The 18,161-nt window shown below is 35.4% G+C and overlaps 1 protein-coding gene across 2 annotated transcripts in view; it reads left to right on the top strand.

The window, feature by feature from the left end:
• The window catches only part of ABCA12 (ATP binding cassette subfamily A member 12), a 182,923-nt gene that overhangs the window by 83,388 nt on the left and 81,374 nt on the right, over positions 1–18,161 (top strand). For both annotated transcript variants that reach the window (XM_081583043.1, XM_081583044.1), the window contains exons 8-13: positions 572–684; positions 5,752–5,827; positions 9,067–9,185; positions 10,517–10,623; positions 16,614–16,870; positions 16,969–17,081. In XM_081583043.1, the coding sequence (XP_081439169.1) occupies positions 572–684; positions 5,752–5,827; positions 9,067–9,185; positions 10,517–10,623; positions 16,614–16,870; positions 16,969–17,081 (785 nt within the window). The remainder of the gene's footprint in view (positions 1–571; positions 685–5,751; positions 5,828–9,066; positions 9,186–10,516; positions 10,624–16,613; positions 16,871–16,968; positions 17,082–18,161) is intronic.

The following is an 18,161-nucleotide window of genomic DNA, read 5'->3' as shown; positions in this document are numbered from 1 at the left end:
CAGTGCCAGTTAGTCTGGATATTAATTTTGAGCTACCCCCTGGAGCAGTGCCTGTGGGCTACTTAGAGGATAGAATGCAATCTTTAATTAGGGCAAGCTCCTGTTTAAAAAAAAATTAACATTTGTTTAGCAAAAGATAAATATTTATCAAATACTTAATTAATAATTATTCCCGAAAGTGGATCCTTTATCTGGGCTTGATTTTTAATGAAAATAATTTCCAATATTTAATTTTTTTCCTTTAAAAACAAAAAAAGAGGTATCCTTTTATTGGAAACTGCTGTTTCTAACCACTTATTTTCAGATCTTAACAACAACAACCAAAAAACTGATGTGAACTTCACTCCTTACTTTAAGACCTTTTTAGGCTTTAGAATCCTGTATGGTTCAAGAATACTTTGTTGGGATTTTGTGCATGAACAGACAAACAAGCAATTAAATGACAAAGCAGCATCTTGTCTTTTATAAGAGTAATTTTCAATACTGTAGCTATTTTCTCCTTGAATAACCTTTTGTTTCTGTCTACAAATGTTGAAATGCAATCTGGTTTAATTGTTTTTCGACTTGTTAGTGTGCTGCTGGTCGTGCAGAAGGTTTATCCACGTGTCACAACTAACGAAGGTTTCAGAACTCTCCATAAATCTGTTAAACATCTGCTGTATACCCTGGACTCCCCATCTGAAGGTATTATATTTCTATCTTCTGTATTCAATTCTGCATTGCAATTCTGTATTCAGCTCCATTAGGAATACAAAACAAAATGGAACTGAAGCAACCATTTAGGCACGACATTATTCTTAGGTGGGAACATATGTTACCACTAAATCTGGATCTTTAGCTAACCAAAGTGTGGAGACAAGGAGAAATGGCTGGAAAAGAGGCTGTGACTTTCTAGGATTTTTATTCTTATGAAAATGGTCTCTCTTAGCTATATTATAAAGCTGTTTATGCTTGGTATGAAAAAATAAATAGCAGAGTAATGGACTAAGCCTCAACAAGTAGATTTCTACCACAACTTTTTGAACAAATGCCTACACTGCATTGTAGTATTTTTGCCCTTTTTTCCAAAATTTGACTTTTTTTATCAGAATGAGTCTTACTTTGGATAAAACTCACTCTTCAGCCAGCCATCTTAAAAATGCATGATGGACATCAGAGCATGAATAGATCAGTATAGACCTACTGTCCCACCCAGTAAGACAAACCATAGCATCTTGCTGCTGCTGCTGCTGCTGCTGCTAAGTTGCTTCAGTTGTGTCCGACTCTGTGCGACCCCATAGACGGCAGCCCACCAGGCTCCTCCGTCCCTGGGATTCTCCAGGCAAGAACACTGGAGTGGGTTGCCATTTCCTTCTCCAATGCATGCATGCATGCTAAGTCGCTTCAGTCGTGTCTGACTCTGTGCGACCCCATGGACAGCAGCCCACCAGGCTCCTCCATGCACAGGATTCTCCGGGCAAGAATACTGGAGCATCTTGCTAGTGAATCAGAAAATATCATCTTTGCATATAGAGAATAGCATTATATACCACACGAATGGAAATGCACAGACACACACACACACACACAGCCATATACAGACAAACATTTAGGACTATAAGGAATAAATCCCTACTTCACAAGTGAAATGTTTGGTTAGTATTTACTGCTTCTCAATGAATTTAGGAATAGGCTTTTTCAACTGAGCTTGCCACCTTTTAAATATGTAGACTTTATTTTTGGATTATAGATAAGTAATCAGGTCACAAGTTGATTGTTTATTATAAGATCTTAAACAATTTCCCTATGAAATTCTGGTTTTAAAGGCTTTGAAGACTTCTTGAAGGAGGATCTAACATACTCTTGGATACCAATTTCTGTTAGTCTACAACAATTTTTATGCCTTTAGTCACAGAATTAATGACTAGCTTACAGGATTGATTGTTGTTAAATTCAGTGGTCTTCATGAATATTAGGGTTAAAAAAAAAAGCCTTATGCTTTTAAGAAAAGGTCCAGCCCAGAAAAAGCAGACAGTACAGTAACAGACACTAATTATTTCCTCTGTATATTTTTCTGTTTGCATTTTAAAGACTTGAGAACTTCAGATTTCTCCTTACCATTCTTTTCCTTTTCATCTTCAGACTCACACCTTATAATTGTATAGAGGGATAAAGTTGACATTTTTGTTACAAACGACATGAGTTCTTTAGTGCCTTAGAAGCCAAAGAACCTCTCATTAACTGAGGCAGCAAAACACTTTTCCTGATGAACAATATAGCTCAATTTTCAATATTTAACAATGGCCATGTCGCATTTCTATGATTATGCTAATAATTTGACATGTGTTAAACCATGCCACTGAATAATCAGGATGACAAGAAAATATTAATACATTAAGGATATATGTTTTTATTTTTAGAATTAGATGTGCTTATATTTGTTTTTAAAAATTTCCTACACATGTGACTTCATCAGTCTAAAGATACCAATGCAGTAGTATTAAGGTCAGTTCCTATGTCACTAACCCCAAGCCCCTGCATGCATGCGTGCTTGAGCAGAAATTTCATCACCTTTGAAAAATTCTTCCAAGTATTTCTGGGAATCCTTCAGGAAACCCAAACTTGTTTTGAAGTACAAATACCTGCCACGTTGCCCAAGCCACCCATGCTTATTCTTCATAGCATTTAGTGGTATTTGTGAACACAAATCCTTCCTTGGCTTTACACTAAATAAAATGGAATGAAATGGTCACTCATAGCAGAGTTGCTTGCTTGGGTCCTCTCTAATGATTGACAGGACTCAGATAGCTTTGAAGGTCTCATTCCCTTCTTTCAAAGAAAGAAAGTAGAAAAAATAAAAAGGTAGTGTTCTTTTTTTGTGTGTCAATGATAAATATTTTATTATCTTAAGTCCTTTCTATCATCAAAACAACTCTATAAGAGGTATTTATTATCCCATTTTGCAGACAAAACAACTGAGGCAAAGGGAGGCGGGGCACTTTGCCTATGTTATGTATCCAGCAAATGACTAAACTGAGATTGAGAGCATGGATCTATCTATGCCCAAAGCCAGGTCTCCGAGCTCTGTTAAATGGTCTTACTCATATTTACCATCTGAGACATGTACACACTTGCTTCTAGGATATCTCACACTAGTACTTGCCACCACCAAGCCTCAGGATGGCTCCACTTTCAGCCAGTCATAGAGTGTGATTCATTGTGCCAGATTCCTTCCCACATGATACATTTTTCAGTAGCCATCGCTCCATTCCTTTCTGCACTCCATGTCTATTTCTAATTCAAACTTTCACACCCCATGTCTACTTTTGATTCAGCCTTGATTATGAACACACTTCAGGGTTTTTTTCAGAAGCCTCCTCAGCAACCATGACAATCCAGAGGTGCTAATAAACACTTGAGGTGTTTTAAGAAATCTTAACTTCCTGTTTTAAGGAATCTAATTCTCAGCTCTGACCCAGTAAAGATCCCTGCTTCACTGTTTAGTATTTCCATTTATAAAATTGAGTTTTCAGGGTGAAGATTACCTTTTTTGGCTCATTGAAGTTTACTCTTTTGCCAAGTAGTAAATTACATGAAATTACATCTTCAAACAAAAAGCCATGTTTACTGGTGAAAAGAGATTGTCTGTGCACTAGATTTCTTTCTCTGTCTTTGGGCACCATTTTTATATATGCCTAATTCTATAAATAAAAATAAAGCCTTGCTTTTTAAAGGGCTGTAACAATTTCCACTTCATTAAAACCCACAGAATGTGGTACTTCTCAGATACTTTAAAGTCCAGAAGGACAAGTGCTCAGCGGGCAAAGTCCATACTTAACATCAAGGTCAAGCCTATAATTGATATATACAAAGTTAATTTCTATTAGTTATTTATTTTAATAACCTGATGAGGAAGAGACATTCTATAACCATACAGTATACAAATGCTAATGGACTCGCTCATATAGTTTACAAATGCTGATGAACTCATAGGAGTTCAAAGTGAACGAGATTTGATCTTGGAAAAATGGTTTCATATACTTTTACACTGCAGAAGCGTAAGTCTTCACAGAGTCCTATCCTGGATTATTCTATATATGTGCTCAGTTGCTAAGTCATGTCCGACTCTTTGCGACCCCATGGACTGTAACCCACCAGGCTCAAACTCTGTCCATGGGATTTCCTAGGCAAGAATACTGGAGTGGGTTGCTATTTCCTTCTCCAATTCTATATATGGATGCCAATAAATAATGGTTATTTAGGTATAATTAATAATTAGGTTTATTTATACTGAGTATCTTCTTCTTGGTCCTTTCATTCACTGATGCATTGCTGTCTTTAGAGCAATAATACTTACTTAGCTGTCTTGAGCAGAGAAGAGAAGGACTCCTGCCGGAGAGGAAAACTGAAAAAGCCATTCTGCCAAGTTACTAGGCATGGTACAGACATTACTCAGACATGACTGATACCGAGGTAGACAAGGAGGTTTTTAATTCTGGGAGTCTTTTACACACATGCTTATTTAAATAAACAAAATGATCAGCGTGAAAAAAGTACAGATGGCTGCCTAGTTTCGTGCTATGACCTTTTTAGAAGACTTTAGAACACACTAACTAGAGACAATGGGAGAAGTATTAAAGCTGTCAATAAAGTACCCTATTGAAAATGATAAGGCCAGTGTTGAAAAACGACAGCACTGAAACTTCTGGATTATTTATGAGGAATAAAGAGTGTCTACAGGGAAGAGTGAAATAAGTAATACCGTTTCCTTAAAAGAGTTGAATGAAAGCGTTGGGTTTTTGATGTTTTTATTTACGCAGTAGCCATTTTTAAATTTTGCCTGTGAATGTTGTTGCACTTACTCTTTTTTTTTATTCAGGAAAGTGTATTTTTTTTTAATTTTTTAATTGGAGGAAAATTGCTTTTTGTGTTGGTTTCTGCCATACAGCAACATGAATCAGTCATAATTATACATATATACTCTCCCTCCGGAGCCTCCTCCTCTCCCCTCATCCAACCCCTCTAGGTCACCACAGAGTGCCAGGCTGTGCTCCCTGTGTTATATATGGAATATTACTCAGCTACACTTACCCTACAATGATAGAATGCCATGCAGCAAGCTGACTCAGGGACCCATTTAACTTCTAGGGGCAATTCTCCATGTTGAATTAGATCTTCATATATGGTTTCCATTAGAAACAACTTAGTGATTGCCTTCTACACTCCAAACCTTCACATTATTTGAGACCACTCAGAATGGTTCTATAAACATTAGTTAATTTGCATTCACAGCTACATTCAATTGAAATCACTGGCTGCTTTTTGAAAGATAAAAAATATAGATTAGTGATGGCAGATGTTTCCTAAGGCTACAATCTAGACAACTGAAGGCAAACAAATGAAAAAATCCAGTGACCCATGAGATTGAAATTGATTTCATTTGATTAACAAGTCACCAAGGTAGTCAACCTGCATTAAGATATTTGAGTCATCTATACATACAGGTCATAGGATAAAACAATGTAATGGTTTGATGCACAGAGAAATAATTTGTTAGAAATGCATATGCTTAACCATTGGGATTATTTCAGTTTGGGGGCAATTGATAAATAAATATTTTAAATGTTTCCAGCTGAGCTTAGACATCTCTGTAAAGTCATTTGGAGAAAAATTCTGCAGACTGCCTGCTTTTCTTCCCATTAATTTGACCTGGGATGATTTTTGCTTAGAAAAATAAATCCTTTAATGAAATGCTAAATGTTATCTCTTTAGGTGGCTCTGATAATACAACACATCTGTGGAGTGAGGAAGATGGACAGTCACTATCCCCAAGCAGCCTGGCTGCACAGTAAGTCTTTGTTGGTTTGGTGGTTTGTTTCTAAATTGGTAAGTAACTTGACTGAATAAGCAAGCAGCACAATTCATAAACATCATTCTTTTCATCAGTGTGTAAGACCATGGAATAGAAAAAATCAACTATTGACTGACAAAAGAAAAAGTTAAAGTTGAAGTGCAGTAAAGTTGAAACTTGTTTTTTGGTATTATTCAGTGATACTTTTAGATAACGCAATATGAAGATCTGGTGTTCAGTTCTAAGATTGCATAACTAGATCCCACATGTTCTTTCTGGGTAGATCACCTTATGTCTATGAGGAGAATCTAGCTGGAGGCCCAATTTCCAACTCTTTTCAAAGTCCTTCATCTTCATATGAAAGATGTAAAAGTCTCCAACTTTTTACATTACTGTTGATCTCAGTTTTTAAAAATTGACATTAAAAATCGATGCCCCAAGGTAACACAAACTTTGTTTGCTTCAGTAGTATTCAAGTAGCCAAAACTGTTTATAAGTTATTTAATTTTGGACTGTTTTTGGTTCATGTAAATATGTTTATATATTTACCTATTCCTGAGACAGTGAATAGGCAGTGGAAATAACAGCAGTAATGTTGGTTTCTAAGGACCATTAATATAAGCAGTTCTTTCAAGTAACTAACAGTTATGGAAGAAAATTCAAGCAGTTGTCTGTAGAAGCTCACTGAAGTAAATTCATATAGTTCAAGGCACATTTAGAGACTAGGTGACCTGTTATGTAAAAGTTGTTTTGGCCTGATAAATTATACTATTGAAATTATTTGACTTTAGTCCCAAAAGATATGTTTTTGTGGGCTAATGGAAATGGAAACAAATAAAAACAAATAGTAGGACTTATTTTTAACCATTCATTTCTTTTTCTAAAATAGAATCTATGCAATTGTTTATAAACTTTCTATTATTCAGTGAGAAGTTTCCCAACTCTGGGAAATTCTAGGCAAAATTCTTCCATCAACAACCATCTCCTCTTTCTGCCCCCACATCTCTCCTCTAAGATGCCTGAACCAGATGCTTCTCCCAAGAGCAGTCTTGCAGCCCTGGGCAATTTTCCCCCAGACAGGATTCCATATTCCAAATAATCAAGTCTTTTAAACACATTCTCTATATAGCCAGCAAAATATTTAAAAAACAAACAAACAAACAAACAAAAAAACCTCTGACTTGAGACAACTGGATACTTGTTGCTGAAGCCAGGTATCTTTGTCAGAGCCTTGGGGGCATCCACAGCATTGATAGTGCTAGCTCTTCAGATGTGAAAATTAAACAACAAATGTAGTTGGTTGCTGACAGCTAGCTGACAGTTTATTAGGAAGAATTCATTACTTTTAAGATGGCTCTTGTTGAAATTGATGAAATTAAGGGATTTCTTATCTTTGGGCTCCCTTTCCCTTCCCACTTTAAAATAATCACAGAATGGAAATATTTGGCATGAGATAAAAGTGTTTATAGTCCAGAATTTTCTTTGAAAAGCTGCTTGCTCAAAAATATTTTTTCCCTCATAGCTCTTCTCCCTCCTCCTTATTTTTGCACTAAAGTTACTTTTTTTTGTTGTGTGTGTACATGCACATACATGTACACATATATCTGTAAGTTCATCTTTTTTTGTAAGCATTCTTAGGATGTAGGTAAAATTTTATATAAAATATGTAAATTAAATAGTTTAAAGAAATACTTGGGATGTTTATGCCAAAACAGTTGGCCTATATATATCTTAATTTTTGGTATATATTAAATATAATCTCACAAATCTTGGTAATCAGATGTTCTTCATGGAACTAAGATAATGGCTTATATGATATTTCAAGATCACTTTTAGCTCAACATTCTTCTATTTAAAGCTTGAAAATTTGTCATGAGAAGTTCTTGTGCTATTTCATTTGAAGTTAGACAAATATTTTGCTATTGAGCATGGCACTAAGATGGAAATGGCTCAATGCTATAATAATTATGACAAAGAGGAAGACAAACACAAAAGAAAGAGAGGCAGTAATAAGAGGAGAGTCTCTGGTCAAAGAAGTGCCTGAATGAAAGCAAGAAAGCTCAGGAATGGGTGCAGTTTTTCTAAACATGGAAGCTATGGACTATATTTAAATGAAAGGCAGCCATCAGACCAATAAGCTCTGCCCTGACTGGTAAGTTAGAGACTTTTCTTGCCATAGATTTTCTTGTTTAAGTTCCTCAAGGATCCAGTGTCATTAACCCACATCCAAATACTCTGAGACTTTAATGTTAGTGCAAACACCATCCTACATGTTTACTGGCTATGCCAGGATGAGTCTCTTCCATTAGTATTTGAATAAAATCTAAGTTAACATCTAATAGAACTAGTTAATTTGTGTGCTGTACAGTTTGATTCAAAATAGATGGTACCCAAATCAACCATTGACATTTATTCTATCTCTTCTGTACATCAAATCCAATAATAGACATTAAGGGAAGAAATTATAAAATAGAGATGCAGTCTCACAGATGAAGTGACTGGGCATGTGTAACATGCACACATTTACTCACATAGGTTTGCTTCAAAAATATTAGTCTATGTCCTCACATGCAGGCGATTTGAAAGGAAGCCAAAAAGTGGTTAATTGGGGAACTCTGAGTTGGTTGCTTAAAGAACAAAAGGAACTGACATTATTCAGTTAGCTTCTACCATTTCCTTTTTATCACAACTACATAAATTTAAATTATTTAGAGAATGTTATAGGTGGAAGGGACCTAGCAGATCACCCAGCCCCCTATCTCTCATTTGACAAAAGAGGAAGCTGAAGTCCCGAGAGAGGGTTGCCAGATTTAGGGGAGTAAGGAAAGGAAAGAAACACACAGGACTTGTGGGATGTACTTAACACTGAAAAATTATTTGTTATTTTCCTGAAATTCAGTTTTAACTGGGATCCCTGTCTTTTATCTGGCAACGCTAGCCCAGTGATTTTTCTTTCATGTAAATGTGCCTAGAAATGATCTTAAGATCACTTATGATTGAATATTAAAGTAATTAAATATAAAGGTAATGCCCATGGAAAAGGTAAATACTCAGAGAATCCAGAGTAGTGCTGTCATTGTGCAGTTGGGCTGGATGGGGGAAGATGTCCTACTTCCCAGGGCTTCAACGCTCAAGTCAACCAGTGCCAGACAACCAGGGACTCACAGGATCTCAACAAAATAGCTTTACTTTATTTCTATATGACTTAATTTACATCTTCTTTTATAATTCTATAGGCTCCTAATACTGGAAAAGTTTGAAGATGCCCTCTTAAATATATCAGCAGATAGTCCTTATATTCCTTACTTGTCATGTGTGAGAAATGTCACTGGCAATTTAGCCAGGGGATCAAAAGGTAATGCTCTTCTTTCTTAAGAGTCAAAATGCTACTCATGGTTTCTAATTTTGTTCTAAAATAGTAAGTCTTATGTTTGCTTTAAAGCAGAAGAAATTTTTAAAATCTTCATTTCCATATGCATCTGTTTCAGTGGTTTGATATATGAAGTAATATCTAATCATATTATTATATTACTACTCCTGTTGCAGCTGCTAGTACCACCTGGCCACCTCGACAAACTTTAATGTATAATAACCATGTAAGAAATAATGTGAGAGTAAGTAAGTGAAAGTCACTCAGTTGTGTCCAACACTTTGCAACCTCATGGGTAGTCCATGGAATTCTAGGTAGCCTTTCCCTTCTCCAGGGGACCTTCCCAACCCAGGGATAAAACCCAGGTCTCTCGCATTGCAGGCAGATTCTTTACCAGCTGAGCCACAAGGGAAGCCCAAGAATTCTGGAGTGGGTAGCCTATCCTTTCTCCAGCTTATCTTCTTGACCCAGGAATCAAACCAGGGTCTCCTGCATTGCAGGCAGATTTCTTTACCAACTGAGCTATACGGGAAGCCCAACGTGCGAGTGACCACCTAGATAAACATTCTACGTCTCCAGAATTAGGAATTCACATAACTCTCCATGACATTTTCTATACCTTTAATCTTAGTTGTCAAAAAATAATAAAAAGGATAATGAAGACTTCCAAAAGCAGATGTAAATTACATAAATAAAGTCATTTTTGTAGCAGACTATTTTTTACTTCCTCTCCTTACGCACTTTGTTTTCCATCTTCTACCTACACAGACAACTGTGAAGATTACATTTAATTAAATGTTTCTTTTTCTTTTTTAAAGATAAAACATCTATTTGTAGGAAATATACATTCACTATTGCTACACCAAAATAGCTTTTTTGAGACTTAATGGCAAGCAAATAGCACAACAAATATTTGAGTGTAATCTCTCTATACTGGGCATGAATTAATCAAGGGTGGAAGGGCATATTTGTATCACAGTGATTATACCACCTATTCTCTCTCAAACCCTTCAGGTTAATAATATATACCAAATAAAAGCGTATTCAGTTCACAAAGAACCAATACTGTGTAGCACCTTTGCTGGAAATATTTTTGTCTCTAAGCAGAATATCTATGAATATTTTAAAAATAATGAACTCCATAGCCTCCATGGTTCAAGGAAAGATTAAATTTTCACTCATTTTATAGTTAGATTCAAGTAGGCTATTATCTTAGAAAAAACGTAGTAATAAATTAGGATGAAGGTGTCTTTCAAATAGATTTCCTAAATGACCTTGCAGTTCACATAAGGTAATTCTTTCCTCCTCTTTTACAGAAAGTTTAAGAATGCTGCACTCTACAATTCAATTTAAAAAATCTTTTCTTCAAAATGGTTCCTATGAGGATTACCTCCCTCCAGTTTCTGAAGTCTTGAAATCAAAAGTAAGCCATGAAAGGGACAAAAAAATCCCTCAATACTTCCTGTAATTCTATGGAAAGATATATTTGTAATTTTTAAATCTATATGTTTATAAGTCCTAGTCTTATTTGACTCTAGATTAATGCTAGAAAAAGGGTGACGAGTTCTGGTTGGTGCTATGTAATTGTATTTTCTTTTTAATTGGTGTCTATCTCTGTCTGAAATGACCCATAAGAGCCTAATTACAGAATGTAACATGTAAAGGAATGACTCCTGATATAGTTGTCTCATTAAACTACATGATTTTAAAAGGCATTAAAAATCTGATTTCTAATTTGACATGTCCCTAGATTTTAAAGCTATAAATGTTGATTTCAAAGCTAATGTTTTAGACTTCACAGTATACAAAAATCTCAGAAATTGACTCACCTTATTTTTATTATCATCAGAAGCAGAAACCCATAAATCATATTAAAATGTATGATATTGAAGAAAGGGGAAAAAAGCCACAGAAAAAAATGTTAACTCTGAAGTTTGAATTGGTTGGCATTTGTCTCTTTTTCTTTGTTTAGCTCATGCATACACTATGCAGGTTACCATGAAATCCACTCTATTTCTTAAATAACTCTATTAAATTTTGAAAGCAGCTTTCTGAGTATGAACAGCAGTTTAATTGGATTTACATAGCCATGGATAAAGTAAAATTAGAACTGGTTTATTCAGGGCAAGCAGGATGATGTCTGTATAGTCAACATGGTTTAATTAAGCAGGCATAGAAAACATGTGTCCCTGTATATTACAAATAAATATGCTAGTTATACTAGATTACCTACATTGTAGGCTTAGTCTTCTACATGAATCAAATTTCTAGTGTACTTAATTTAGCACTATCTTAGTTTATATGAGAGACTTATATCTTAGTTAAATGAGAAAGAAGTTATGCATTCATCTGGAGAAGACCTGCTCATCCGTCAAGGACAAGGTTAAATGTCACTCCTATAATATCAGAGTATCTCCTTTCTCCCTGTTTCCAAATAAGGGTAATGACTTTGTGCACATATCGTATTTACCCATTCATTCATTCCATCCATCCTCTGTGCTCCCATAATGCTACTCTATTTATTTAAAAGATGTAATCTCTAACCCCAGAGTCCTTATAATCAATCCAGTGAAGGAGATGGAAAAGCAGACCAGTGATTATAACACAGTGAGACAAGTGTTGTGGTATGTGGATAGACAAGATTCTGTATATGGAGGTGGTATATCTGACTTAGATTGCAGAAGATGAAGGTGGAGAGAAGAAATTTCATGAAGGAGATAATCTTTACCCTCAGTCTTGCCAGGCTGTGTAGGATTATGTTAATAGTCCTCCATTCCAAACATAGAGATGTGAGTTGGTAAGAAAACAGAGGTGTGAATATGAAGGACAGCTAGGGGTTACCTGAAGTCATGAGTCCAGCTAGAGCACAAGGTGCTTATAAGAGAGGCAGGAAAGGAGGCTCAGATCCCCAAGGCGTGGGGGAAAAAGGAGTTTGTTTAGTCAAGGAGTTTGAATCTGATCCTGAAAATTGTGAATTTGAAGAAGGTAAATTCCTCACTTTAGAAAAAGATCTCTCTAGGAGACTTGTGGAAGACAGACTGAAACAAAGCCAAATGGGTGATTTTTGCAATAACCTAAGCAAAACGTGAGGTGCTGTAAGATGTCAGTGGCAGAGAACAGAAGGAAAAGAATGTCAAGAGCATTGTAGGATGTTGAATGGACACAGCTTGGCAGCCAGTGGTGAGTGAGGCATAGGGAAGTAGAGTTTCCAACTACAGTGAGATTTCTGGCTTTTGGAATTTACTACTTAGTATTATAACTTGTTGTATATGTGGGATCTATTTCTCCAACTAGAGTGTAAAATCTGATGAAATTGTGCCTTCTGCTTTTTCAAAGTATCACATCTAGCAGTAGCAGGATCTTAAGACCGGACTCACAAATGTGTGAAGAAATGATGGTATTAAAGCAGAGCCCTGGTGATGTAATAGTGTTACCAGGGCAATTACTCATTGTAGTTCTCAACTTGCAGAATAACTGGGAAGCACACAATGTACACTGGGAAATGGAAACAATATATGCTCAATCATTTACACTAATGTCCTGGGAATGGAGCAAAGGATAATTTAAAACAGCATCCACATTTTGAGTATTTTGCTCGCCTTGTAGGTTACGTTATCAAAAAAGTTTGAGAAGCCAGAGAACGAATAAACTATCATTCTGTTCCTTAGGTAGAAAATCTTTTGCTGTTTATAACAAGCATGGCTGCAATTTACAATTGACAGAACCCATTCATCCCTAGACTACAAGCTCCATAGGAACATGAATAAGTGTGTTGCTTTACTGTGTACCCTCAGCACCTGGCATTGAGTCCAACACATGGAAAATATTCAGTACATATCATTGAAAGGATGATGACAAACTCCTAGAGTTTGTCTAGAAACTCCTAGAACAAGATATGTTCTTGCTCCCCTGTTTTGTCCTTTCTGGTAATTAGTATCTTGATTGTGATAGTCAGGGCCTACCCTAACTTTTTTATTCATGATATTTCTAAGAAGGTTTAGACCCTCCAAAATGCCAAATGTCTGTCATTCATTGGTAACTTTTTTTCTGTTCTAGCACTGAACATTCTACTCTTCTTGAGCTTTTGAGTTTTCTCCTCCCTTCATTGTCTGTTTTCTCTTTTCTTTCCAGCCTCTCAGGTGGGAAGGATAACCTCCTGATTGAGAAACTACTCATAAAATGGATATTCCCCACATTAAGCAAAAATAGAGATAGCACACTATTTATACTGTAACACTGTCACATTTTTTAAGAGGCCTCTTTTTTCTATTTTTTTCATTCACCTGTTAAGAGCCCAGGAGCATTGCTGTTTCAGCATTTTTATGCATATGATATTTTGAGGTCTATGCCATCATGTTACTTACAATTCTGATTCAAATGCATTATGAACCATAGACAAAAGGGAATTCAATCACAGCTGGACATGGAGTTAGTTATGGGTCATTGTTCAAGTTTAGGCTGACACCTTACTATGTAGGTCAGGGTCTTAATACATAAGACTTTAACAAACCTGTAATCTGGACTTGACACATACTTTTGAAGAAACAATTATAATTCTCTGAATGTATATTGATTACTAATAAACTATGAAGTTTCTAAAAGTTTAATGCATGTATTGTTTTTAAAAGAAAGTAGTTGTTGTTGTTCAGCCGCTCAGTCATGTTCGACTCTTTGTGACACCATGAACTGCAGCACGCCAGGCTTCCCTTTCCCACACCATCTCCCGGAGTTTGCTCAAATTCATGTCCATTGAGTCGGTGATGCCATGCATCCATCTCATCCTCTGTCATTCCCTTCTTCTCCTGCCTTCAATCTTTCCCAGCATCAGGGTATTTTCCAATGAGTCAGTTCTTCACATCAGGTGGCCAAAGTATTGGATCTTCAGCTTCAGCATCAGTCCTTCCAGTGAATATTTGGGGTTGATTTCCTTTAGGATTGACTGCTTTGATCTCCTTGATGTCCAAGGACTATCAAGAGTCTTTCCAACACCACAGTTAGAAGGCATCAATTCTTCAGTGCTCAGCCTTTTTATTGTTCAGCTCTTAATGACAAATACTAAATGACCATCATGTTGCTTCTTGGTGTCTGTGCCTCACAGTGCAGGGCGCATTATTAATCCTGAATTAAATTCTTATTTCAGAGGACAAATTCTACTTCAGTAGCAGGGCTAGATTTCCAATTTCTCTTTCTATATATTTTGCCTTATCAAGCCAAGATTATTCTATATATGGGCTTTTATTGGTTTCTTATACATGTATGTCAAACTTGCAATTAAAAAATATATTTCAGTCTCTGCTGAGTAAAGTCATTCAAACTTACTACACCCTTAAAAGCTCAATTAAAAAAATAAATTGGGCTCCCAGTATTTATCTTTTTGTTTAAGAAATCACCAGAATAAAAGTCACTGGCAGAGAAGTTTGGCTCTATTCATTAGAAGTTTAATCATATCTAGTATTTGGAAAATCAAAGGAAGGAACAAGTGATAAATATATCATTACATCTGGCAAAATGATTGATTTTGTTGCAGAATGGAAAGTTTCTCATAACAATAGGACTAGTAAGTAGAATTTTAATACATATGAAACCATTTTAGATAGTTCAAACCCTGAAATCAATTAGATATTAAATAGACCAATGATATTTACTGTCTAAAATGATTTGTGTTTAATTTCTAGTGCCTACATGTAGTTACAATAAATCTCTCATCCAAGACACATCACTGTACCTTTCCCATTTGACATATGCAAAGAAATATTCCTGAACATTTTCTTGTATCATAACTCATTTCTGTCAAAATGCAGCTGCTGATTGGAAACTGAACTGTAATGAATGGCACATATATTTGCTTCTTTAGATGTTGCTCCAAATTATTTCATGTCTTAAAATGAATAGCTCTAGGGTTGCTTCTGAGCACAACAGAACTAGCTTTCCCAGAGGCATAATGTTTTCCCACTAGGATATATAACTGGAGATATATCCTCAGAACACACAGAGCATAGTGAACTGCAAGGAGGAATATACTTGACTGGGTAGGAAATTAGTAGATTTTCATTTTTCTCCTTTTTTTCTGAATAAAGGATTTTAGACCCTTTTTAAAAAGGGCATTCCATAAAACAAAAGTTTCCCTCAGTAAATAAGAGGATAGAAGATGTCAGTCCGTAACAGTGTAGACACTTGAAAAACCAGGTATATACACATCCATATTTTAAAATATGTGTGATTCTCATGCTGCAGTTTTAAAAAGTCTTTTTTTGGGGTCAATTAATTTTTTTAAACTTGTGGTAAAATACATGTAACATAAAATTTACCACCTTAACCATTTTTAACTCTGTAGTTCAGTTGTGTTAAATATACACACATTGTAGAACTCTTAAGCTTGCAAAGAAAAATCCTATATGTATTAAGCACCTATTTCTCATTCCCTTCACCCCCTAGTCCCTGACACCTGCAATTCTACTTTCTGTTGCTATTAATTTGATTGTGCTCAGTACTTCATATAATGGAATCATTCAGTATTTGCCTTTTTATGACTGGCTTATTTCGCTTAGCAAAATGTCCCAAGACTTATCTACATTGTAATATGTGAGAGAATTTCCTTAATTTTTAAGGCTGGAGAGTATTCCATTATCTGTGTATACCATATACACATTACACATATACACGTTATATGTGTTTATCCATTCATCTGTCAATGCACATGGGTGCTTCCACCTCTTGGCTATCATGAATACAACTGCTATGAACATGAGTCTCCAAATAACTGTTTAAAACCGAGCTTTTAATAAATACTCTTGAGTATGTTCCTAGAAGCGGAAATGCAGAGTATTATGGTAATTCTATTTGGAATTTTTTGAAGACCCACTGTACTATTTTTTTTAATAGTGGCTGCATCATTTTACATTCCCATCAAGAGTGCACAAGGGTTCTAATTTCTCCATATCCTACTAACACTTGTTATTTTCTGGCTTTATTTATTTGTTTGTTCATTTGTTTGTTTTGATAGTAGCCATCTTGTGAGTATGAAGAAAACCTTTTTGAAGTTTCAAATCAAATCTGCTTTGCTGTCTGCCCTTACACATAATTTTAAAAATATGCTAAAATATAAAATTAGTTTAAGTATTTGTGGTTTAAATGAGATTAAACTACACTTTTTTAAACCTGTGAATCTATAAATTATGAATACTGTTGAGAAAGAAGTCTAATAAGTCCGAAAGTTTTATAACACTTCTTGAGAACAATAAACTCAAATGACAGAAAACAGTGCTTTGTGGTAAACCTGTTGCCACATGCCAACTAACTAAACACATAAGCAAAATGTTTTTAGGAAGTAAATCAATTTTGGTTGCTTATTATCAACTACTAAATATTTAGAATAATGTCACTAACATTTCCCACTCTTTCCCCCTCGGAAAGCTGTCTCAACTTCGAAACTTGACCAAGCTTCTTTGTGAACCTGAAACTTTCAATTCAATAGAGGAAATGTGCCAGCTCTCCAGTATGGACTTTGGGAACCTATGTGAAGAGAGTGCGTTTCATGTGCAGCTTCTGGAAGCAGCAGAGCTTGGCACCGAAATAGCCACCAGCTTACTGTATCATGATGATGTTCTGTCTGAGAAACTGAGGGATTTGCTTTCTGGGGATCCAAGCAAAATTAATTTAGATATGGATCGGTGAGTTTTTTCATTGTCTTCTTCCTTGGCAAAATCTCTTCTCAAATAATTACTGATATTCCTAGTTCAATTTCTCTTCCTCTTCTGCTTTGTTTCAGGTTTCTAGAACAGGCATTGCAAATGAATTACTTGGAAAATATCACACGGTTAATGCCGACCTTAGAAGCCATGCTGCATGTCAATAACAGTGCAGACACCTTTGAAAAACCAGGTGTTTCCCCATCCATATTTTAAATGCTGTCTTATTAGAATGTGTGTGATTCTCTTGCTACAGTTTAGGAAAGGCTATATTAAAGTTCCTAATGAAACCTACTTTGTATCTGCCCTTATACATGAAACACCTGAAGCTTTCAAATATTGTCACTTGTCTAAAATAAACACCGAGCAAGCCAGCAGAGAATGAAATAGCGAAATTTGATTTCATAGCAAAATGTCTTCAAAAATTTAACTAGTTAGACCATTCACCTTTTATTTCTCTCATATATTAAAGTGTATTAAATAGTAGGTTGCAAGAGCGAGGATGAAATTTATTTACTTCCGTGAGAATAATCTGATTTTAAAAATAAAGATGCACTGCTGTCTACGGAAATACTGATTCAGAACCTCCTATTAGTATTCTGAGCATGGTGCATCATGCAATACATTTCTTCTTTGCATAATACCTCAATACTGAAAAGAAAGGCATTCAGAATTTTGGACAATAGGCAGCCACAAAATTGGAAGGGCACTAAGTCCAAAAATAAAGAAAGTATATTTGCATGAGGGATACTTCATAAAGAAACTGAAAAGACATTTACAAAATGGACATCACAATCTCCTAAAATAAAGTAAAAATATCATTTGTTATTCATTAAATGACCCAGATGTGAAATAATTATAATAACTGTTCTAAAAGAGTTTGAAGTTAAACACATTCTATTTGAAAATTGAAATAATGATTGTGAAAACCCTTTATAAAACACAAGGTGCTGGGCAAAGTTAAGAAAAAAATGCTCTGTGACATTATGTTTCAGATTTAGCAAACCTTGTCCCAAGCTGACGATATTATGTGATATGAGGCGAAAAAGCATTTTGAATTTGTGTGATGTTTTAAATCAAATAGAGAGATATATATTTAACAGATTGTGTGATCAAAGTCTGCAAGGAAACCATATTTTCTTTGAATCAACTTTGCGTTGTACACATTTAAGGAAAATTTATAATCCAGAGCAATCTGTTACCTTGGGTTAATGATATCATAACAGGAATAAGTCTAAATCAGATAGAAATAGATCCTAAAGACGCAAAGTTT

This window comes from Giraffa tippelskirchi, chromosome 3 (genome assembly GCF_054371585.1).
Source record: "Giraffa tippelskirchi isolate mGirTip1 chromosome 3, T2T-mGirTip1v1.2.pri, whole genome shotgun sequence".
In the NCBI taxonomy this organism is placed as follows: Eukaryota; Metazoa; Chordata; class Mammalia; order Artiodactyla; family Giraffidae; genus Giraffa; species Giraffa tippelskirchi.
Note: the sequence above shows the minus strand (reverse complement) of the source record. Positions and strands in the feature narration are given on the sequence as shown.